This window comes from Papio anubis, chromosome 4 (assembly GCF_008728515.1).
Source record: "Papio anubis isolate 15944 chromosome 4, Panubis1.0, whole genome shotgun sequence".
Classification (NCBI taxonomy): Eukaryota; Metazoa; Chordata; class Mammalia; order Primates; family Cercopithecidae; genus Papio; species Papio anubis.
In genome coordinates, this window is record NC_044979.1 from 118183477 (window position 1) to 118209504 (window position 26028).

Sequence of the window (26028 nt, forward strand, 5' to 3'; positions counted from 1 at the left end):
CTTCCTTCCTTCCTTCCTTCCTTCCTTCCTTCCTTCCTTCCTTCCTCCCTCCCTCCCTCCTTCCCCTCCACCTCCTTCCCTCCTCCTTCCCTCCCTCCTTCCACTCCTCCTTCCCTCCCTCCTTCTTCCCTCCCCCTCTCCCTCTCTCTCTCATTCTCTCCTTCCTCTGTCTTTCTTTTTCTTTTCTTTTTGGAGAGTCTTGTATTCTGCAACCTCCACCCCTCCCTGGGTCAAGCAGTTCTCCTGCCTCCCAGTCTCCCGAGTAGCTGGGACTACAGACACATGCCACCAGGCCCGGCCAATTTTCGTATTTTTAGTAGAGATGGTGTTTTACTATATTGGCCAGGCTGGTCTGGAACTCTTGACCTCAGGTGATCCACCAACCTCGGCTCCCAAAGTGTTGGAATTGCAGGCGTGAGCCACTGTGCCTGGCCTAGAAATATTTTTTTGACAACGATATTCCCCTCCTGGAGGCTAAAACTTTGCCAGAATACAAGACAGTAGTGAGGGGATAGAGCAAGTGGAGTCTGGCCTGGGAGGCCAAACCTGTGTCACCTCGGTAGTCATCATTAACTGTGTCAACTGGGGGCAGGCGGCAGTGACTCTGTCGGGATTCAGGGTGTGTGGGAAGTCACCTCTCCACTCTTGATGACTGTATTTGACCCTTGGTGGCCCATGAAAAGTCTTCCCTCACCTCTGAGTCAAGGTTCCTGTTTGCTTCCTCTCTAATTCAGCATGAATGTCATCATCCCCAGGTGGCTCCTTTCTTCTTTGACTGAGAATTCTTGTCTCCCTTTTAAGACTCCCTTCCACCCAGTTTTCTGCTGTTCAATGCTAGGCCCAGGATCTCTTTGTGGCCCTCCCAGGGGATGGGGCGCACTTCATGAATACGAACCCCTGGAGGCTGGCCATGGCATGCCCAGTAGCTAAGATGGGCATGTTGGGAGGCATATGGGTGTGACCTCACCAGGTTTATCACTGCAGATTTATATTTTTTAAAAAGAAAGAAAAAAATACAAGATGTCATGGAGATGCTTATTGCTTAAATGTGATATTTCATTTAAGCTTTGAAATGGAGTTTTGAAATAATTTGCTTATGGATCTACATGAAACAATTTATGTATATATGGATTAACATTCCTTACTGGTTTCATTTTTCCTGTTTTTAATGGGCAGCTTTCTGTTCTGGAGGCCCATGATCTGGAAGACATGGCTCGTGTTACATCCCTGATAAAGATTTATATTCCACAAGCATTTCTCAAAGACAGCAGTGGAAGTGAGCTGACCTACGCCATTCCAAAGGATGCAGACAAGACCTGCTTCAAAGGGCTCCTCCAAGCCCTGGATGAGAACCTGCGTCAGCTACACCTGACGGGCTATGGGATCTCAGACACCACCTTAGAAGAGGTACTGAAAAAACTGAAGCATGCTTTACTTATTTATGCTTTTTTGGCCATTCCACATTAAATGAAGAGATGTGGGTAAAGGGGAGGGGACGGAGAAAAGTGTGCACTTTTATTTACATCTGGGTTCTGATTGGTAGCATAGTAGACACCAATAACTGAACTTAATATGCTTGACAGGTGACAATTGTCCTTTAAGTGAAATGGCATTCTTTTAGCATTCTTTCTTTCTTTTTTTTTTTTTTTTGAGACGGAGTCTGGCACTGTCGCCCAGGCTGGAGTGCAGTGGTGCAATCTCGGCTCACTGCAAGCTTCCCCTCCCGGGTTCACGCCATTCTCCTGCCTCAGCCTCCCGAGTAGCTGGGACTATAGGTGCCCACCACCACGCCCGGCTAACTTTTTGTATTTTTAGTAGAGACGGGGTTTCACCGTGTTAGCCAGGATAGTCTCGAACTCCTGACCTCGTGATCCACCTGCCTCGGCCTCCCAAAGTGTTGGGATTACAGGCATGAGCCACTGTGCCCACCTCTTTTAGCATTCTTATAGTTGAGAAGCTTGGTGTCTTTAATTCAGAATCATGAGGTATTTAAACAGTTGTCAGTAGTGGATGATTGCTGGTTGTAATTCTTCATGTAGAGTTGCCCTCCTCTTTCTGCTTCTGTCTGGGAGCCTCTGGCCCCATGCTGGGTATCCGTAATGTGAGCAGGTTTAGCACCGGAACACTGCAGACGCCTGGTGAGCTCCCATCCCCCAGGTCCCACGTTTCTCTACCTGGATCTGAGGTGGATGAGACTACTCCATGTGGGTTCTTCATAGAGTACACTTAACGACAGGCAGAAATAGGCATTTCCTCCAGGAGGATGTTGCTGTGTTGTGTGACCCAACGTAAGGCAAGCCTTGTTTGGGGTTCTTGAGGTTGGCTCTCTGTGTGGTTAGTATTTGAGCCTTAATTTTGCATTACTATTATTTATAGAAAATGTTGCAGATTTTTAAAAAATCAAGTGCTGCAAGTTAAAATTTTTAAAAATCTGCAAAAGTCAAAGTCTGAACATTCAGTTGTGTTTTGGAATTGATTCCTTGGGTTAGTGATGCAGGAGGAAAGGCAATCTTTTGTGTGATAAATCAGTGTGGTCCCAAGTAGATAGCCCCCATCACAAGTTTTGTCTGGAATAAATAATCATAAAAGATTGTGAAACATTAAAAAAAAATTACAAAATGATTTTATACGTAGAATGTATTTGGTTCCCCAAAAACTCTGTAACTTCTTATCCCTGTTTTAAGGTTGAGTTAGCTGAGGCTCACATAGGCTAACTTCTTTACCTCAAATCACGAAGGTCATAAATGGTGAGCTCTGCTTAGACCTAAGGTTTCTGACAGTTAGCCAAGTTCTCTAAATGAGCCCATGCCTTTGTGTTTGATGTTCTGTATTCCATGCATCATCAGGACTGGAGTCCATCAATTCCCACTGCGTTTTAATAGAGCAAGTTAGAGTGCAAGAGACAAACAAAAAGCAGCCTAATAAACACACATGATGAATATGAGCTGTTTTCTAAAGCCGAAGGATGCGATCACTGCATCTTTTCTTGTCTGGCTGTCTCCTATTTTCATTCTTCAAGTCTCGACATGAACGGCGCCTCTGCAGCGGATTCCCAGATTCCTCAGCATCAATTCTGTTCCGTGTTCCCCCCACCCGCCCTCACTGCACTCTGAAGCTTTTCTTCATGACAATTCTCCCAACTTGTTATGCACGCATCTCTGTCTCTCCCATGGAAGCTGAGACCTGTGAGTGCTTGTATCTTTTCTGCCCACCTCTGTACCAGCAGTGCCCAGGACAGTTGCTGGCACTCGTGGTTGCTTAATAAATGTTTTCTAAGTGAATGATGTGCTGGACCTTTCCAAAGACTCATCCAGCTATATTTTTAATATGAAATAAATAATATTTTATTATTTAATAAAATAATACATATATTACATGTAATATACATATATAACATACAATATACATACATATACATATATTACTTATAATAATACACATATTTAATAAAACATATATATATGTATATATATTTTTTTTTCAGGGTTTTGTTGTGTTGCTCAGGCTGGTCTGGAACTCCTGGGCTCAAGAGATCCTCCCACCTTAGTCTCCCAAGTAGCTGAGACTATAGGTGTGTGCCACTGCACCTGGCACCAGGCTTTTGATCTTTAAAATGGAAAAATCTGAACAGTTTGCATGGTTTCCCAGGGAGTAACAATAATAGTTAAATTCCTGGAACAAATCTGTCAAAAATGGTAATGGCTTTTCTCACTTATAGTGGGATTGCATGAGACATTGCTGCCGTAGCTTTGGAGTTACCACAGAATTAAATAGCATCTATACCCCCAAAAGGTACCTTTCCTCCAGGAATTTTTGGGAGACAGCAGTCTTCCCTGGGCCAATGTAGAACAAGAGTGAATTTCCTAAGCCTCTTTTCCCCAGATTGCATGAGTCAGATGTAGGTTTACAGAGCTGCCGCTAACTAAAGCACCGTACTTGAATGCAGCTATGTCAGGCACCGCAGTTGTCACTGTCTTCTTAAATGTGAATAACAAGTCCAAATATTATATTGGAGGCTAATCGTTTGAATAGTTGACAGCTGTCAGCTGGCATGAGTCAGTTTCCCTACAGACAGAAGGAGGTGCTGCTTCCAGGGGTAGTTTTGCCATCCTGGGTCCCTTGGAAAAGAAAAATAAAATAATATTTTTTGGATTATAAAGAGAAATTGTCAAAAAAGCCCAGACTTGTTATGTTCATGTCTGTCTCTCTAATCATTCACCAGGTTAATCCAGTTGTTTATGAGTTGTATGGCATCTTGTACAGATACATTGAACATATTCATAAGCTCACTGGACTCTCAGGTCAGGGAGGAAGACCCTGTGGGAATATGGACCAAGCACACTTACCAGTGAAATAATGAGTGTTCACCTCCAATATATTTACTGATTTACAATTAAACACGTGACAGGAAGAGTGGGTGTTCCCTTTACATAAGTGGTATTTTGCTTGTTGCTAATAAAAGAGAAAACCTTGGTAATATTCTTAATTTTTATTATTAAGAAGAGTGAAATTTTGTGGAACATTTTGCTTGAATATTTTATGAATTTAAACATCACAGGAAAAAAAACCACAAAAACTGGTGAGGAGAGCCTTTATGTCCTGGGTAGATGCTTAGCTTTAAAATGTTTTGTTAATTATTGTGGCATATATGACCAATCAATAATATCTCAAGGTAAAATGTACATTTAGGGAGAGGTTTATTCATAACCATAGCACATGTAAATAAGATTCTTCAGTATGCTTCTTAGTAATTCCCTTCCTTCCTGCCTTCCCTCCCTACCTCTCTCTTTTTGCTTCCCTTCCTCCTTCCTGCCTACATCCTGCTTTCCTCCCTAATTTTTAGGTCTGTCTGAGTTCTTAGTCACATCTGAGACTAAAATGAAGAGCCCACAGAAATAACGTGTCAGCTGTGCTGTTTCGTGTTTGCTGTGCTTGTGTTACTCGTATTATCTGCAGAATCTTTTAAAGCCACTATCTCCTTTATAAGTGTTATTTTAGTAAAAACTAGATAAATCAATGTAAAAATCTACTTAGGCCCCTACGAAGCTGCAACCTGTTGCAACTTAAAGAACCGTCACTGTGGCCACAGAGGCCACCGTTGCTCCTACCAGTCTTAAATATAAGGAATTCTTTATGTCTGATAGGTTCCACCTAGGAATAGAAACTGAGATTTCCATGTTTCCTCCTGCACCCTCTGGGGTGCTGAGAGAGCTGGGGCTGGACAGAGCATGCAGGGCCGCGGGGAGTGCTCTGCATCCTTGATCATGCATGGTGCTCTCTCACTGCAGAATGACTCCGCTACCTTGGCACCCTTACCTGTAGGTTGGGAATCATGGAAGGAACCACAACATAGGGTTGAAGGGAAGAAACTTCTAGTGCAGCGCGTGACACACAGACAGACGACATTCGTTCCGCTCGATAGGGACTTGCATGAGATGCCCTGGGAGGAGCCCCAGTCGGGGAGTGCCCCGCGACCAAGGAAAGCCTCCTGCAGGCACTCACAGAGGACAAGGCTGGAGCTGCAACCTGGGTGTGTCTTGGGGTTTAGAGGCTGCTCCCTTTTGCTTCCTCACCCACCAGCCACAGGCCCAGCCTCCCACCTCCCCCAGACCCATGTCCATGCTTCTCCTTGTAATGTCTGCCCCTTCCCCACTCTCATCTCTACAGAACTCGGGCCTGTTAAGAGCTTACTGTACTTCGGTCCTTCCATGCCCCGAATTCTAAACCAGTCTTGAAATCTCACTGCATATACCTCTTTTTTTTTTTTTTTAAACAAGAGTTACCCATTTCACAATATTTATTTTGAACAGTTTTTATTTTTCCTATAGTCATGAGTTACCCATTTCCCAATATTTATCTTGAACAGTTTTTATTTTTCCTATAGTCATGATGTTCATGGTGACATCATTTCTTTTATAAAAATGTGTCCTTATGTAGTTCCTCTCCTCCCTGCTTTAAGACACTTTGGTTGTTTCCTGAGTTTTGATTTTGCCATTGAGACCACACGAGACCGAAGAACAGGGTCCTCCAGCTTCTCCATAGACTGATTCCCAGAAGTGCTGTTACTGGGTTCACGGGGATAACCCTGAAGATCTGTGACGGGGTCAAATGACAGAGTCCCAAAATGATAACACGCATTTGTGTCCTAGATGCTTTTTTTTCATGTCCCTCAATCTTTTCATCATTTCAAAAGAAACCCAGTGCCTTCTAGTCACATTTAGGATTTCGTAACTGGCCTGTTGCCCCATATCTTCTTCAACCCATGGTTGCCATGGGAAGGGCCTGGGAGTCAGGACAAGAACATTGACACTTGCATTTATGTTTCATCACTTCCTGTCAGGGGCAACCTGAACAAATCACTTAGGCTGGACCACATTTATTTTAATTTCAAAAACTTTTTAAAGAGCAGTTTTAGATTCTCAGCAAAATTGAGCACAATTTGTGCTCAATTGCAAAATTGCACAATTTGTGCATTCTGTGTCCCTCTACCTCCCTTGCCCCCAGCCTCCTCCACTATCAATATCCCTGCAGAATGGCTCACGTGTTACAATTGATGAACTGACATGGACACGTCACCATCCAGCCCACTGGGCTTCACTCTGGCTGTTGTACGTTGTGTGGGTTTGGATGAATGTATAATTCCATGGATCTGCCATTATAGTATGATGTGGAACAGTTTCACTGCCCTAAAAATCTCTTGTGCTCTGCCTAGTCATTCCTTCCTTCCCCCAGCCCCAGCCACTGATCTTTTCACTGTCATTGTAGTTTTACCTTTTCCAGAATGCTGCAGAGTTGGGAATCATACAACCCTTGTGGCCTTTTCAATTTGGTTTCTTTATCTTAGTAACATGGATTTAAATTTTCTCTGTGTCTTTTAATGGCTTGATAGCTTATTTCATTGCACCACTGAATAATATTCCAGTGGCTGAATGTACTGTAGTTTATTTATCTGTTTACCTACTGAAAGACATCTTGGTTGTTTCCAAGTTTTAGCAATCACGAACATAACTGCTATAAATATCTGTGTGCAGATTTTTGTGTGGACATAAGTTTTCAACTTACTTGGGTAAATACCTAAGACTGCAATTGCTGTATCATACGGTAAGAGTGTCTTTAGTTTCGTAAGAAACTGCCAAACTGTCATCCAAAGTACCTGCACCATTTTGCGTTTCCACCAGCAATGAATGGGAGCTTCTGTTGTTCCATATTCTTGCCAACATTTGGTGCTGTTAGGGTTCTGGATTATTGCCATTCTAATAGGTGTGTAGAGGTATCTCACTGCTGCTTTAATTTGCATTTTCCTGATGACATATGATGCGGAGCAACTTTTCATATTCTTATTTGCCATTTGAATATACTCTTTAGTGAGGTGTCTGTTTAGGTCTCTGGCCCACTTTTTAAAAATTGGGCTGCTTGTTTTCTTATTGTTGAGTTTTAAGAACTCTTTGTTAACTTCATTTTTCTCATCCCTACAGGAGGTTTATCTTCCCTATCTTCCACACACAGTTTTTGTTTAGGTCAAATCATATAATTAACACTGAGTGCAGGTTACATATTGCTAGATTGTGACATAAATATGAGGACTGATCAATATTTTTCTACTATTTGTATCCAAAACACATGTGCAGTGGTGTATTTTCAGATTAGACCTTGTTGTATTTTAATCTGTTTACATTTTAATGTTACAGTATACCTTGCATTATAGAATAACTTCTAAAAATTCTTTTTATGCTATGTATTAGTCCACTCTCACATTGCTGTAAAGAAATACCTGAGACTGGGTAATTTATAAAGAAAAGAGGTTTAATCAGCTTAAGGTTCTGCAGGCTGTACAGGAAGCATAGCAGCATCTGCTTCTGGGGATGGAAGGTGGAAGGCAAAGAGGGAGCAGGCATCTTACACGGCAGGAAAAGGACAAAGGGAGAGTGGGGAGGTGTCACACACTTTTAAACAACCAGATCTCACAAGAACTCACTCATTCGCTATACACTACCAAAGGGGGATGGGGCTAAACCATTCATGAAAACTCCACCCCCATGATCCAGTCACCTCCCACCAGGCCCTACCTTGGACATTGGGGATTGCAATTTGACATGAGATTTGAGTGGTGACACAGATCCAAACCATATTATGCTATATTCCTTAAACATCTCTATTTCTGTTTAATAGTCACCTTTCTTTGACAAAATATTTATATTTGTACTTTACCCATTCATATTCCTTTCAGAAATATCTCAGCCTTTCTCCTCTTTGCCTTCTTTTCTTAAAAAATATATGTTTATGTACTTCATATGTAAAATTCCTACAGTAAAATCCACTACAAGTTTGACAAATGTATAGAGTTGTAGAACCACCACTCCAATCAAAGTACAGAGGAGTTTCATCCCCACCACCTTCTGAAAAGAATAATTCTTCCATGTAACCTGCCTCTGCAATTTTTTAAATTCAGGATTCATGTTCTTGCTATTAGTCACCCCCAGAACAGCAAGAACTCCTCGTAAGTCAGGGAGGAGCAACAGAACAAGTTGTTCAATTACTTTGGAGATGTAGTACGTGTTTCTTCAATTGCTTACAGTAATTTCTACTTTCTACATTTAGTATGTGCTTTGCACATAATAGGGCTTAAGTAAATATTGATTTACTAGATTTTACTTATCTCTCTTTTTCCACATCTCTCACACACACAGATGCTAAGAAAGAAATTATCTAAGGGCAACCATGGGCAAAGAATCTAGAATATATACAATGTATATGAGATCTAACAAAATATAAACAGTATATTTAGAGCTGTTTGAGAAAGGTATCTTAAATTGGAAAAAGATTGGGGCTTTTGGAGAACCTTCTTTTGTTTGGTAGAGGCTATAAAATGTCTATCTCAACCAATTTTGTCTCTTCACACTTGGCGAGCATTGACTTTCCTTTCTTATGTCTGTCATTGATCCAGAGTTAGCATGGCTGTTGTAGCACTGAGGCTGCTTTTCTCTTCCTTCATCTGCATTTTGCCTGATGACTTAACAGGAGTGAGGAGCACCTGTCAATTAACTCTCCAGTTTAGCTCTTCAGCTAAAAAGCATATTTTATTTCTAAACTGCAATACACTTACTATAAATTATTATCTCCAAAACATTACCTACAAGCTAGTGAAATTAAGATTTAAAATGGAATCACGATAGTCACCAGTTTCATTAAGGCATCTGTACTTTCTACTCCAATGCTTGGACCTAAGGACAATACTGGCAAGTTACAATGTTTACTTTGTGTGGGATGGGACCATAGAGAGCTAGAAGACTTAGCTTTGCCTACGGAATATATTTGCAGCAATCTCTGAAGCCAAGACAAAACTTTCTGGCATGATGCAAACAGAGTAAATTTTTGCAGTGTATTTTTAAAAATAATTTTGAAGTTTCTAGTAATGTTTTAGAAAGGTTGGTGAGCCTGCCTGAGATGGGAAGTTTCTTTCCTTCCGGCTTGCTAAATACGGATTAGTGGGTTCCCTTTGTACCTTTGCCAAGGAGGTTCTGGATGCTAGTTCCTCAGGTGCATGAACTCAGCTGCCCCATCCTACGCAACGTTAAGAGGTCAAGCCTGAGCCTCAGATGTAGGGCTTGATCTTTTTGTTTTTTGACTTTTTTTTAAGAACGATTTTTAAGAAAAAAGAATTCCTGTACTATCTTTGCCCATTTAAGTTTCAGTTGTGCCCCTCATGTCCCTAAGAGCAAAAAGATCCAGTCCAGGATCACGAGCTGCACTCAGTTGCATGCCTCTTTAGTCACTGTCAATCTGCAAGGATTCCTCAGTTTCCTTGACTTTCATGACCTCACTATTTTTGAAGAGTCCAGAGCACGTATTTTGCACAATGAGCCTCAATGTGAGTTTGCCCGATTTTGCTGTGATTGGTCAGGTTATGAATTTTTAGCTGGCACACTCCAGGGGTGATGCTGTGTCCTACTGCTCCTAGCTGCCTGCTGCACAAAGCTGATCTGCGCCATGGCTAGTGGGGTGATATTTTATCCCAGGTAAAGTGGAAAGTGGTATCTGCCAGGCTTTCCCACTCTTAAGTTAATTTCCTTTTCTCTCTCCTTTTTTTTTCTTGAGGATATATTTTGAGACTCTCTAAATTCCACTTTTCTCACCCACCTGTTTCAGCATCTTCTAATGTTCATTGCCAGAATTAAAAATTATTACTATGGCACTTGCCAAGTGGTAATTTTTCTAATTCCATCATTTCTTCTATGTGTTTTAGTTGGCATTGTCCAGTAAGAAAGAACTCTCTCTTTACTCCATTGACCTATTTATATCGGGAGCCACTCATAGCATCCTATTCTACTCAATGAGTTACAATTCAGTAGAGTCATTATTGACTTTGAGGCTCATGTCATACCAAGTTGAGCCGGTGGGAGGTCTTTCATGCTGGTTTTCGTGCCCTTTAACTCATGCCTCCTACTCTTTGAGCATTTTCCTGCTTCCTGACAAAACAAGATGTTCTAGGATTACCATTCTTTCCCAGCCCTGGCTCGAGAATCAGCCATTTCTCCAAGAAATCCTGGCTGCTCAATATACTCATGACGGCTGGGGTGTTGCTGCTCTGAGGTTTCCTCATGGATAAAGTAAAAGATCCACCTCTATTTTTGCTTCTCTTTCTGCCCATAAATAGAAAACTAGGAGTTCAACTCCACATGGCATCTCTAATTCCAATCCAATTACATAGCATTCATTTAGTGTTTCCTCTTGCCTTACTGGCACCGCCCTTCTCTGATACTAAGAAACTCAACTTACTCATTCTTATGCTACCTTTTCCCTCAGTCCTCCTGTGTGCAGCTCATCTTCCAAGTTCTCCACGCTGCTTTGCTGCTCTGGTCACATGCCCTCTTGTGGGAACCTGCCCCACTCCAGCTGCCACTTTGTGTCGGCCCCAAACCCTAAACTGGTGTCTTCCTTACCAAAAAAAAAAAAAAAAATAAATAAAAAGGAAAGGAAAGAAGGAAGAAAGAGGGAAGAAGGAAGAGAAGGAAACAGGTAATTTTTGAGAATCTGTTCCCTTTTTCTTTTATGTGACATCCTGTTTGTTGTTGTTGTTTTCTTTTTCTTTTTCTTCCTAAAGAACAATACATTCAATATTTTGAGGATTCTTCATTTGGGGGCTAAGGTCCTCTTAACTTAGAGCAGCCTCAGGGTCTAAGCATTTATGCAGACAGCCTGGTGTCTTGTAAACACTGACTGTGCTATCAGCCCTTCCACTGGAGTGCTGTGACCCATTCTTTGCATTCTGTTTATAACAAGGTCTTGTAGGATGTCACAGAGCCTGAGTGTGAACTATAATTGACCTTTTATAACTTATGTCTTTTAATCTTCCCCTTGTACGAATAAGCAAACTGAGAGACTAAGAGACCAAAAAGATAATGAGTTGACCAAAAATCAGAAACTGGATTTTTTTTCATTTTGTGTTGGACTCCAAAATTTTCTGCACTACTTTCCAACTTCTACTGTTCTGTAGTCTCCAGGGACACCTCAAATCAACAGCCCTTGTTTCAAAGGTGTGTTGACGGTGTGATAGTTCTAGGATAGGCTAGATAATGGTCCCCCAGCGATGTCCACGTTCTTATCACTGAAGCCTGTAAATGTTACCCATATGGGACTGTGGCAGGAGATACCCCAAATTATCTGAGTGGACTTGATGTAATCAAAAGGATACATCTAAAGGGGATTGAGGAAGGTCAGAGAGGAAGAAGGTGATGTTATGATGAGGCAGCAGTTGGAGAGATGAACTTTAAAGATGGAGGCTGGGGCCATTGGCCAAAGAATAGTGGCAGCCACTAGAAGCTGGGAAAGTCCAGGGAGTGTATTCTCTCTTGATTTTAGCCCAATAAGGCCTATATCAGGCTTCTGACCCCCAGAACTGTAAGATACTAAATACATTGTCTTAAGCCACCACATTTGTGGTAATTTGTTACAGCAGTGATAGGAAATCATACAAGCTCCTGTAAAATAACAAATCTTGCTGCATGCATTGTGTTAGCATGTCAGGGGACAGCCCTGCCCAAGGTTCCACATTTAGAGAGCAATTGCTAGTACCTCTAGTGTTTCTTATCATCTAAGTTGTCCATGTGTTTTCATCTTCTGCTTCTTTGAAAAGCAATTGCTTTGGGGAAACGGAAAGAGTACATCTTATGTTACCTGTAGGTCAAGTTTGGAAATTCTTCCTCTGCTCAAGTCATCACTCAGCTGGGTTCCATTGTCCTTGTCTTACAAAAATTTGGCCAGCTTCATAAATTTCTCTAGCATCTAAGCAAAAAAGTACCTTGCACTGACCATCTCCAGGACACAATCCATCAAACTGACACTTTAAGTGTAGATCATATCTGGGGTCTCATGCTGCTTGACAATGCCCTTTAAACAGAGAACCCAAAAGGATGGGGCATAGGATTCATGGCTGAGGGATTGATAGCACAATCAGTGTAGAGATGGCACTGGGCTGTCATAAATGCCTAGACCTCAAAGCTCTTTTAAATTAAGGAGACGTAGATCCTCAAATGAAGAATCCCAAAACTTTTGAATTTACTGTCCCTTGAAAAGAAAGAGTAGATACGCCATAGGCATTGCTTTTAAAGCCATATTTTTATTGTATTTTAAATTACTTTCATGCTAGTTAGTGCCCTTGAAACTTAATTTCATCATTTCTTATTTTATTCTTATTTACTTTGTGTGATGAATTTACCTAAAAATTAGTGAGTAGTTTGACCAACTTGATTGTCTTTTGACTTGAGAAGCTTATAATTTCAGTGAAATTCAAAACACTGGATAAGATTGAAAACAATATTCTACTTCTTTTATATGAAAGTCAGAAGATGTAGGTCTTATTTGGTCCATTTGAATTGGCCTATGGCCTATGTTCAGTTACAATGATGGAAAATACCACCAAAAGAGGAGGAAGACGTATGTATAAATAATGTCATTCCATACTAAATGCACAAACGCAGCATTCTTCTTAAACTGGAATGTGTTTCCAGGACATTAGATGTTTAGCCTGCATTCAGATAACTTCCTGTGCAATTGCTTAACCTTTATTTCTATCTCTTTTGGAGGATTGTTTATATGTTTTGACCAGGACTTTTATAATCTCAGTGAGAATATTTTTGCAGTATTTTGCATCTCCTCGTAATTATTGAGATGAAACAGTGTTTAAGTTTCTTTATTTGAATTACTTTAAAAAACCTGAAGAACGCCTTTCAGTAGAAATATTGATTTAAATATTGCTGGAAAGTATGTATCAGATAAGAAGGAATGCAGTGAGACCTCAGTTAACATTGTTGATGGGTTCCTGGAAACTAAAAATTTAAGCAAAACAATTTTTTTCCCCTCATCAACTTTGTAGCAAAATGGCATTGAATGAGATGACATTGTTTGAGGACCTGCTGTATGTCCTTTTGCTTAAAGTTGCTGTTGTGACCAGTAACTTACTGATGATGCTGAGTGAGGACTTACTGTAAAATGATATAATGTGGAAATACTATGTTCAGAAGTCAGTGAAATGCTAGGAGCCTTCTTATAAGTTTTCTTTCATTAAATCCCTAGGTAATGTTCTATTCTGGATGCTAGGGTTACCTGAAATACTTGCCAAGGAGAGTTTTACAATTGTTGTCTAACTGTGTGATTCAGCGTGAGAATTATAGTGCAAAATAACCAAAGCAAAGTCTACCATCAAGACTTCAAATCTTTGATTACAGTGATCAATGTCATATTGCTTTTGAAAAGAGTAGCCTTTATTGGCCCTCTCTGATAACGGGGCTACTTTGACATTTTGTCAAATTCTCAGAACCTCCTGGACGGCGCGCCTGCAGTTAAGGTGAGCTGCTACTTGATGGCACTCATAAAATTCTGATTGTCTTAGGCTTGCCTTTCACTATTCACAGGCAATGTTCCAGAATTGTCAGACACATTGTACCCAGATACTTAGTGCCGTACCATAAGTGATTGTATTTCCTGCTGATCTGTGAGATCACTGAGGGCAAAAACTCTGTCCTTATTCTGTTTCCTCCTCCAACACACACGCACACAAATGTGTGCATTCAAACATGTGCATACAGATTAACATATGTTTGCACACACCCACTCACACACACACCCACACACCCTCCACCCCACCACATGCAACTATGGCCTTTTATGAGAAGAGTTAGAAAAGGAAAATTTAAAAAGGACGGATGAATATTGTTATCAATAATGCCTTAGTTATCAAGGTATGCTTCATATAATCATAGTTACATGTGACCATTACATGAAAATTCTATTTAGAATAAGATGTAAAGGAAAATCTTTAGTCAATGAATAAGTCTTGATTTTCACTATTTCTATTGTTTCCTATTTCATTCCCTATAAATGCACTAGGTGAAGACTTACTGCAGTAAGCCTCAATGCCCTCATCTTAAGCGAGGATAATAGTACTTGTCTCATCAGATTGATCTGAGAATTACATGATGAAACATAGCACATACACCCTACTACACTTACTCATCCTTATCTAGCTACTGTTAAGACCAGACATTGCCAGCATGCTACATGCCAGGCATCGTTTTTATAACTTTATACATAAATGCATTTACTGCTTGCAACAATCCTATAATATGTCTTATTTATTACCATTTATCATGTGAGGAAACTAAGTTATAGAGGGGTAAAATAATTTGTCTAAGGTCACATGGCTGACGCACACTCAGAAATGTTATTTACCATTATTCTTCATGTTATTATTTGCAATAGTAGTGAGGTTTGCAGTTTTTCCTTGGAGTCTTACTGGGAATCAGCAAAGGGTTATCTTTCACATGAAGGTAGCTGCATCTGACCTTTCACTAGTGCTATGCTTGCAGATTTTGCTCAGTAGGATTTTACTAATTAACCACGTGCAGAGATATTGCATGCCTCTCCTGAAGGCTTGCTTGCTCATGGCTTCTTCTTTCTGGTGCCTTCACCCATCTTTCCCGGTGGTTGGGAGCTCCTCAGGAACATCTAGAGACAGTCAATGCCTTTTTGCTTATTTAGAGGAATCAGAATGGTGAGGTTGTGTAGATAAATCAGAAGTGAGGCAGGGTGCTCAGTGTGGGCTGATATCTGTGTATGCAGATATTGGACTTCACTACCCAGTGCATTGGGTGGGAGGTACCAGCTAGATGGACAGTGACACTGGCCCAGCAGGAGTCACTTGGAGAGGGGCCAGGGCCAGGGACCAATATCTCTATGGATATGTGCAGAGGAAGGGGTGATGGAAGCTCCTGCACAGATGATGCCAAGGGAGAGAGTGGCAATGCACAGTGCCTAACTTGGTGCATGACCCACAGAGGATGTTCAGGAAACCTTGGCTAACCACATGAATAACAGAAGACTTACTGCATGCTTCCAGAGTCTATGCCTGGCACTTTACAGCCATCATCTTCTCAACGTTAGACACTGTGATCATCATCTCTGTTTTATTAATACAACAAGGCAGCCAACACTCTGGGTGGTGCGGTCCTATGCCTGCAGACACAGAGCCAGCCCACGTCTTGCCAAGAGTGGAGCTCCAGCAGTTAGGACTGTGCTGCTGCAAGGCTATGTCTCCTTGACTTTTATGCTTCTTGTGCATTGCCCAGTGTTTATTTTAGAGATTCTCTTTCCATCACTCCATAAATCCCTGCCAGCGATCCAGGTGCAGCTCAAGGGCCTCGATGTCTCCAACCCACCTCATTTCCCTTTGTGTCGGCTCACACTTCTGCTTTCTCACCTTAATTTTGCTACTTTAGTCATAGTCTTTGGCTTTGAATAAATTGAGGTTGGACTTCTGCCTCCACTACTAACCAAGAAATGACTTCAAGCAAGTTATTTAATTAACTACCTTAATGACATCATATATCACAGCCCATGGAAAGCACACATTTAATGGGCATTTTTATGCATGAGATCCCATCTACTGTGAGTAAACTGAGCACTGCAATTTTATTGTCTGATTCACCTCTGAATTCCTAAGATGCTGGTACAGTGAGTCACAAACTTAAGTTGAATCGGATACACTGTGTTACTATCTGTCCCCTCCCTGCCTGCCACTGCCTATGCATTTGACCAGCCTCCACTAGCCAGTGAGGGTCTGGGAGTTCACAGCCAAGTTTCATTCATCTTTGCATTCTATGGGTAGCCTGTTTTGCTGAGACCTAAGTAGTCTTAGAGTTATGCCAATTAAATGGATGACAAAGTGAAACATATAGGGTGTGTTTGGCATATGTTGTCACAATAGATTAGGCAATTGAGGCAGTAGAAAAGAAATGCGATGTGTATAGAAACATAAAATGATACCTGGCTGTTTTTTTTTTTTTTTTTTTTTTTTTTCCAAAAGATGTTTTTGATGCTTTTGCAAGATTCCAACAAGAAATCTCACGTTGCCCTGGGGACTGAGTCAGAGCTGCAGAACCACAGGCCTGCAGGACATCTCCCTGGCTACTGTAAGTACAGAATGGCTTCCTGCATTCTGCTGGAGGAACAATGACACCAGCCTTATTCAACATCCCTTGTTTTAAAAGTTGAATAGCAAGGTTCTGAAGTTAGTGAGGAGATGTGAGCGTATAGTGAGGGGGCAAGTAAATACAGGTCAGAGGCAAAGAACTTTGAGTTTTATCTTGGCTTGAAAAAAAACAACTGTGTGTTTATGGGACACATTTATCTTTTCTTCAGGACTTGACTTAGTATATAAAAAATTTCTCAATGTATACAGTTAGAGTAATGACCACCATTCATCTTGTTTTACTTTCATCACAAACTGGTCTGGCCTACCTGCTTGGTGTGCCTCTTATGTGCAGGCACCCTTCTGATAATGGATTTGCACGGCTTAACAAAGCCCCGGATGTGGGCTTTGCCTTCATGCAACCTCTGTCCATTTGGGACCAAATCATGGCTTCAGCATTTGTATGCAGCCTCCTTTATAGGCTTTAATGATTGAACAGAATCTGGATTTGGTGTCTAGGTGTGTGACTGAAGCTCCAGTTCAATCCAATTCCTGGCATATTTATTAGCAGCAACTCAGCAAGGATCGCTGAGCTGAGCTCTAGGGATGTGGAGGGTAATAAATCTAAGGCCTTCCTTCAGAGATTTCAGTCCGCCAGGCACATGAACTCATGAATAAATAACTAGAATTAAATATGTTATAACCTTTTATGATGTTTCCCAAATTGCATCCTCCTGACAACTGTAGGAATTGCTATTGCTGTACTTCCTCTTTAGCTCTTAGTAGTATCAGATTTGAAAAACATACAATTTAGCCATTAAAATAGATGTGTAGTAGTTTCTCGTTGTGGTTTTAATTTGCATTCTCCTAATGATTATGTTAAGCATATCTTTTTCTTTCCCACAGTTTTATTGAGATATAATTCACATAACACAATTCACTCATTTAAACAGGACCATTCAGTGGCTTTTGCTTTCTTCAGAGTTCTGTATTCGTCACCACAATCAACCTTAGACCATTTTCATTACTCTGAAAACTGGTGTCACTTAGCAATCACTCCTCAAAATCCCCATCCCTTCAGCCATACGCAACCCCTAATGTACTTTCAATCTCTAATAGATGTGCCTATTTTGGACAATTTATACACATGGAATTGTAGTATGTGTGGCCCTCTGTGACTAGCTTCTTTCACTCAGCACAATGTTTTTGAGGTTCATCCATGTTACAGTATGCCAGTACTCAATTTATTTTGATTACCAAATATTTCATTGTATAAATATATCACATTTTTGTTTGTCCATTCACCAGTTGATGGACATTTGGGGCTATTTCCAGTTTTTTGCTATTGCAAATATACTATTATGAACATTCATATACACATTTATGTTTTCTCTTACACATATACCTAGGAGTGAAATTGCTGAATTATGTTTCACTCATTTGTGAAACTGCTACCCTGTCATCTAAAAGTGATCACATCTTACATTCCAACCATTAGTATATGAAGGTTCTAATTTCTCCACATTCTCCCAACCTTTTTTATTATCTGCTGTTTTGATTATAGACACCTTAGTGGATGTGACACACGCCTTAGTGTGTATCTCATTGTGGATTTTATTTACATTTCACTGATGGCTAATGATGTTGAATATCTTTTCATAGGCTTCATGGCCATTTGTATGTTTTCTTTGGAGAAATCCATATTCAGATTTTTTTGTCCATTATTAAAATTGGGCAGATTTTATTTCTAGAGTTGGAAGAATTTCTAATTATGGAATTGTGTGAGTTAAGTGGAATGGTAACTAGGTTTTCATAACGCCCTTTATGAAGTTGAAGAAGTTTCTGTCTATTCCTAATTGTGGAGTGTTTTTAATCATGAAAGGTGTTGGATATTGCCAAATGCTTTCTCTGCATCTAGTGAGATGATCATATGTTTTTTGTTTATGTATTTATTTATATGGTATATTTTTTATTTTTGGTAGTTAAAACAACATTACATTCCTGGGATAAATTCTACCTGGTCATGTCATATATTGCTGGATTTTATTGTGCTAGTATCTTGTTGAACATTTTTGTATCTTTATGGCAGGTATTGGTCTGCAATTTTCTTTTCTTGCAATGTCTTTGTCTGGTGCTGTTATCATGGTTATCTTCACCTCACAGAATAAGTTGAGAGGTGATCCCTTCTCTCCTATTTTCTGGACATGTTTGTGAATAATTGGTATTAGCTCTTCTTTAAATGTTTTGTAGAATTCACCAGTGAAGGCTTCTGGGCTTGGGCTTTTCTTTGTTGGTAGGTTTTTTTATTATTAATTCAATCATTTAATTGATGTAGGACTATTAGATTGTCTATATTTTTTTCAAATCAGTTTCAGTGTTTTGTGTCTTTGCAGGAATCTGTCCATTTCATTTCAGTCAATATGCTGTTTTATGTTGTTGGCGTACAATTGTTCATAGTAATCAGTTATAATTTCTTTTATTTTTTTAAAGTCTGTAGTGATGTTTGCCAAGTGCGGTGGCTCACGCCTGTAATCCCAGCACTTTGGGAGGCCAAGCTGGGTGGATCATGAGGTCAGGAGATCAAGACCAGCCTGGCCAACATGTTGAAACCCCATCTCCACTAAAAATACAAAAAATTAGCTTAGCGTGGTGGCAGGCGCCTGTAATCTCAGTTACTTGGAAGGCTGAGGCAGAGAATTGCTTGGACCTGGGAGGCAGAGGTTGCAGTGAGCCGAGATTGTGCCACTGCACTCTAGCCTGGACAAGAGAGCAAGACTCTGTCTAAAAGAAAAAAAAAATGTCTGTAGTGATGTTTCACCTTTCATTTCCACTTCTAATAATTTGAGTCTTCTCTGTTTTCTTGGTTAATCTAGCTGAAGTGTTGTCAATTTTTGTAATGTTTTCACAGAATCAGCTTTTGGTTTTATTGATTTTTCTCTTTTCAATTTCATGAAATTCAGCTCTAATTTTTATTATTTTGTTTCTTTTGCTTACTTTATATTTAGTTTGCTCTGTTTTTCCAGTGTCTTCGGGTGGAAGTTTGCATTATGAATTTGAGATCTGTTTTTTATAATAATAAACATTTACTGCTATACATTTTTCTCTAAGCATTGCTTCAGCTGTATCCTGTGAGTTTTGATATGTTGTATCTTCATTTTTCATTCATCTCAAAGTATTTTTAACTTCTCTTTTTTCATTTTTTATTTAGGTTGTGTTGATTTCCACATATTTGTGAGTTTCTAAATTCCTTTTTGTTATTAAAGTCTCATTTCATTTTATTGTGACCTGAAAAAAACCAGAACGGGTTCATATTTTTAGCAGAGACGGGGTTTCACCATATCGGCCAGGCTGGCCTCAAACTTCTGACCATCGGAGGCGAAGGTTGCAGTGAGCCTATATTGTGCCACTGCACTCCAGCCTGGGCAACAGAAGGAGATTCCATCTCAAACAACAACAACAACAACAAAAATTTCTTTTCAATTTATTAAGGCTTGTTTTATGGTCTATGCTGGAGAAAGTTCCATGTACCCTTGAAAAGAATGTTCATCTGTTGTGATAGGTGGTGTGTTCTATAGACATCTGTAATATTTAGTTTGTGTGTAGTGGTTGTTCAAGTCTTTTGTTTTCTTGTTGATATTCTTGTAAATTATTTTATCTGTTAATAAAATTTGGGTATTGATATTTCTGATTATTATTGTAGAATTGCCTATTTCTCCCTTTACGTCTGCTAGGTAAATAAATCATCACAATTTTATATCTTCCAGATGTAAGGCTTCTTTCATATCTTTTATGGTCTTCTTTCCTTCTTGTATTCTTCCTGGTCTTTTTAGACAGTGCTGGCACTATACCTGATGAAGCAATTTTCGCAAAAATCTTTGTGAAACTTTCTTAGGTTTCAGTAATATGCATCCATTAGACAAAAGCCAGGTGGTTTTGAAATAACCTCTTCTCTATTTTTTGGCTTCTGCATAGATGGCAGAGGGAACCACACCACAAAGCTTCCTAGAGGTCCTCTGGTTTGGTTGAGTAGACCTGTGAGACACACTTGATCTTTTAAAAAATTTTTTAATTTTATGTATGTAACAAACCTGCCCATTGTGCACATATACTCTAGAACTTAATGTATAATAATAATAAAAAAATCTATATACATTATAAATAACCCAGTTAAAAAATGATCAAACAACCTGAAGAGACATTTCTCTAAAGAAGACATGCAAATGGCCAACAGATGTATGAAAAAATACTAAATTAATAGTCAACAGAGAAATGCAAATGAAAACCACAATGAGATATAACCTTATATCTGTTAGAATAATTAATATTAAAAAGACAAAAGATAACACATGCTGGGGAGGTTGTCAAGAAAAAGGAATTCTTCCACACTGTTGGTGGGAATGTAAATAAGTATAGCCATGATAGAAAATAGTATAAAAGTTCTTTAAAAAATTAAAAATAAAACCACCATATGATCAAGGAATCCCATTACTTGGTATATATCCAAGGAAATGAAATCAGTATATTAAAGAAATATCTACACTCTGATGTTTATTGCAGCACCATTCATAATAGTCAAGACATGGAATCAACCTAAGTGTTCATCAATGGGTGAATGGGTAAAGAAAATATGGCCTATGTACGTAATAGAATACTATTCAGTCTTAAAAAAGAAGCAAATTCTGTCATTTGTGACAACATGGATGAACCTGGAGAACATTATTTTAAGTGAAATAAGCTAAGAACAGAAAGGCAAATGCTACATGATCTCACATATATGCAGAATTTTTAAAAGTTGAAGTCACAGAAATAGAGTAGAATTGTGGTTACTAGGGGCTGGGAGGGGATGTGGTGGGGAGATGTTGGTAAATGGATACAATATTTCAGTTATATAGGAGAAGTAAGTTCAAGAGATCTATTGTACAACATGGTGACTGTAGGTAATAACGTTTTTTATTCTTGAAAATCTCTAAAAGAATAGATGAGTTTTCTCACCACAAAAAAGTATGTGAGGTGTTGCATATGTTGATTAGCTTGGTTTAGCCACTTCACAAGGTATACATATTTCAAGACATCATGTTGTACATGATAGATATAATTTTTATTTGTCAACTATAATAATAAACAAATAATAGTTTACGACAGGTTAAAAAAAAAGAAAATCTACCAAGTGCGTTCAAACACATGCACGTAATATATCGTTGGAAGGGTAAAAAGATGCTGGTAATGGAGTTTGCCTCCAGGGGAGGAAACTGAGTAGCTGAAGGATTCTCTAGCCCCCGTAGATTTGCACTATGTGAATTTTAGCAAGTGAAAATAATTTAAAAACAAAGAAAAATAAAAATAATTACGGTACTCAAAAATTTTTTTTTTCATCTAGGACGTTTATTAGTAGTAGAAAATATCAAATGAATTAGCAAATGTGTTTTTATATATGATAAATTTATAATATATTGTACATATATTTATATAAATATATAATACATTTATGTATTATATATAAGATATATATTTTTACTGTGCTAAAATATACATAATATAAATTTTACCATTTTAACCATATTTAAGTGTACAGCTCAGTGGCATTATGCACATTCACATTGTTGGGCAACCATCACCATCATCCATCTCCAGAACTTTTTTATCTTCTCAAATTGAAACTCTGTACTAATTAGACAACAACTCCTCATTTCTCCATCTCCCAGTTCCTGGAAACCACCATTCTAGCCCATGTGGCTATGAATTTAACTTCCTCATATAAATGGTATCATACAGTATTTGCCCTTTTGTGACTGGCTTATTTCACTTAGAGTAAGAGTTTCAGAGTTTATCCATGTTGTAGCAAGTGACAGAATTTCATTCTTTTATAAGGCTGAATAATATTCCAGTATATGTATGTATCATGTTTCATTTATCCATTTATCTGTTGATGGACATTTGTATTGCTTTCATCTTTAAGCTACTGTAATAATGCTGCTATTAAAATTGGTGTACAAATATCTCCTCAAGCCCCCTGCTTTTACTTTTTTTGAGCATATAACAAAAAATGGAATTACTGGATCCTATGGTATGTTAAATTTTTTGAGAAATTGCCGTATCATTTTCCACAGTTATTGCACCATTTTACATTCCCAGCAGCCATGAACTAGGGCTCCACTTCCTTCACATCTTCACCAATGCTCGTTATTCCACTTTTTAAATAATAATCATCCTAATGGGTGTGAAGTGGTATCTTATTGTGGTTTTGATTTGCATTTCCCTAATGACTAGTAATGTTAAGCACCTTTTCATGTGCTTATTGACCATTAGCATATCTTCTTTGGAGAATCCTCCAGTAAGGCCTTTGTCCATTTTTGAATGGGGTTGGTTTTTGTTTGTTTTTGTTGTGGTGAGTTGTAGAAGTTCTTCATGTTTTCTGGATATTAATCTCATATTCGAAATATAATTTGTAATTTTTTTCTCTTTCCATGGGCTACCTCTTTACTCTATTAATTGTGCTTTTTCTTGTACTGAAGTTTTTTATTTTGATGGAATTTAGCTTACCTATTTTGCTGTTGTTGTTGCCTGTGCTTGTGGTGGTAAACTCAAAAAATCATTGGCAATTGCAATATCCTGAAGTTTTTTGCTGTGTTTTCTTCCAAGAAGTTTATAGATTTAGCTTTTACATTAAGGTCTTTGATTTATTTTGAGTTAATTTTCTATACTGTGTATGGTAGGTGTCTATTTTTATTCTCTTGCATATGGATACCCAGTATTCCCCACATCAGTTATGGAAATGACTTTTTCTCACTGAGTGGTTTTGGCTCATTTGTTGAAACCAATTGACCATATATGTGACTATTTCCTTCTGAGTTCTGTTTTATTCCATTGGTCTTTATGTCTGTTTTCGTGCCAGTTCCACACTCTTTTGATTGCCCTGGCTTTGTAGTAACCTTTGAAATAAGAAAGTGTGAATTCTCCAACTTTCTTCATATTTATCAATATTGTTTTAGCTATTCAGGGTCCCTTGGGATTCTGTATGGATTTTAAGATTAATATTTCTTTTTCTCCAAAATGTCACTAGAAACTTTTAAAGAATGGTGTTGATTAGATAACATTGGATAGTATTGATATCTCAAAAATATTAAGTTTTCCAGTCCATGAACATAGACACAAGTGGAACATCCTGCCACTTGTTTGTGTCTTTTTCATTTTCTTCAGTAACATTTTGTAGTGTTGAGTACAAGTTGCTTGCCCTCATGGTTGAGTTAATTCTTCAGTATTTTATTGTCTTTTATGTGATTGTAAATGAAATGATTTTCTTAATTTCCCTTTTCAGATTGTTCATTGCTAATGGAAGAAGTGCAACTAATATTTGTGTATTGATTTTGTATCATGAAACTTCGGTGAATTTGTTTATGAGTACTAACATTTTGTGTTTATGTGTATGTGTGTGTATTTTTAGAGTTTTATACATCTAAGACTATGTCATCTGCAAACAGAGATACTTTTACTTCATCCTTTTGAATTTGGATGACTTTTATTTCTTTTTGTTGCCTAATTGAGCTGGCTAGGACTCCCTGTGCTATCTTGAATAGAAGTGGTGAAAGTGAGCATCTTTGTCATATTCCCAATCTTAGTGGAAACATTTTTAGTCTTTCAATATTGAGTTCAATATTGAGTGTGGGTTTTTCATAAATGGCCTTTATTATGTTTAGGTAGTTTCCTTTTATTTCTGGTTTGTTAAGTGTTTTTATCATAACAAAGTGCTGAATTTTGTAAAAGTTTTTTATGTGTCAATTGAAATGACCATAGGTTTTTAAAATTTTATCCTTTTAATGTGTGGTATTACACTGACTTTTTTTGTTTGTTGACTCATCCTTGCCTTTCAGGAATAAATCCTCCCTTGTCATGATGTATAATCATTTTAATATACTGTTGAATTTGGTATGCCAGTATTTGTTGAGAGTTTTTGCATCAATATTCGTATGGAATATTAGTCACTAGTTTTTTTTTAAAAATTATTATTTTGGTAGTTCCTTTGGCTTCATAACTCATTCTGTGAGGCTAGCATTGCCTCATACAGTGAATTAGGAAGTTTGTTCTCCTCTTCAATTTTTTCGAAGAGTTCTAGGAGGCTTGTTGCTAATTCTTCTTTATAGGTTTGGTAGAATTTACCAGTGAAGACATCTTAGCTTCAGTTTTATTTTTTGGTGGGAATATTTTAATAATTGATTCTATCTCCTCACTAGCTATAGGTTTACTCAGATTTTCAATTGCTTTTTGATTCAGTCTTAAAAGTTTGTGTATTTTAGGAATTTATCCATCTTATCTAGGTCATCAAGTATGTTGGTATACGTTGTTCATACTATTGTTATAATCTTTTTATTTCTGTAAAATTGGCAGTAACCTTCTTTTCTGACTTCAGTTATTTGAACATTCTTTCTTTTTGTCTTAGTCAATCTAGCTAAAGGTTTATCTATTCTGTTGATCTTTTTAAAGTACAAATTATTGACTTCATTGATTTTTCCCTATTGTTTTTCAACCTTGTATTTTATTCATCTCTGCTTTAGTATTTACTTCATTATTTCTGCTAGAGTTAGGTTTAGATTTTTTTCTTCTTTTCTTATTTTTTAAGGAATAATGTTAGAATGTCTACTTGAAGTCTTTCTTTTTACATAACAGAAGGATTTAGAGCTATATATTTCCTTCTTAGTGCTGCTTCTTCTGCAACCCAGAAATTTTGGTATGTTGTGTTTTCACTTCATTTGTTTCAGGGTATTTTCTAACTTTTCTTGTGATTTATTATTTGATCCATTTGTTTTTTTGACTGTGTTTTAAATTTCCACATATTTGTGAATTTTTCTGGTGCTTTTCTGTTGTTGATTTCTAGTTTCTTTCCACTGTGTTTGGAAAATACATTTTGTGTGATTTCAATCTTATTTAAAATGTATTAAGACTTGCTATGTTGTATAACATATGATCTATCCTTGAGAATGTTTCATATACACTTAGGAAAAATGTGTATTCTGTTGTTGAGTAGAATGATCTGTTTATGTCATTTATGTACAATAGTTCTATAGGGTTGTCCAATTCTTTGTGTCTTTGTTGATATTCTGTCTGGTTATTCTAACCAATTTTGAGAGTGAGGTATTGAGGTTTCCTACTGTTATTGTAGTGCTATTTTTCCCTTCATTTCTTCCAATATTTGCTTCATATGTTATGAGCTCTCATGAGGGGTACCTATGCATCTCCAATTGGTATGTCTTCTTAGTGAACTGACTCTTTTATAAAAGGGTCAACATAATGTTCTTTGTCTTTTGCATCTACTTTTTACTTAAAGTTTATTCTATCTGATATTAGAATAACCACCCTTCTGTCTTTTGGTTACTATTTGCATGAAATGGCGTTTCCCATCATTTTACTTCTAATCTATGTGTATCCATAGACTTAAAATGTGTCTCTGATAGAAGCATGCATTTGGATCCTGATTTTTAGTCAATGCTGCCAATCTGTGTATTTGGTTTATATATTATTTATATATTGCTTTCCTGATTTTCTTTAGTTCTTCATCTGTGTTTTCCTTT

At 38.2% G+C, this 26028-nt stretch overlaps 1 protein-coding gene across 2 annotated transcripts in view; it reads left to right on the plus strand.

Annotated features, from left to right (window-relative positions):
* ABCA13 (ATP binding cassette subfamily A member 13) overlaps positions 1-26028 on the plus strand; it is a 492370-nt gene that overhangs the window by 251344 nt on the left and 214998 nt on the right. For both annotated transcript variants that reach the window (XM_017956721.3, XM_031665413.1), the window contains 2 exons: positions 1177-1407; positions 16361-16466. In XM_017956721.3, coding sequence (XP_017812210.3) covers positions 1177-1407; positions 16361-16466 — 337 coding nt within the window. The remainder of the gene's footprint in view (positions 1-1176; positions 1408-16360; positions 16467-26028) is intronic.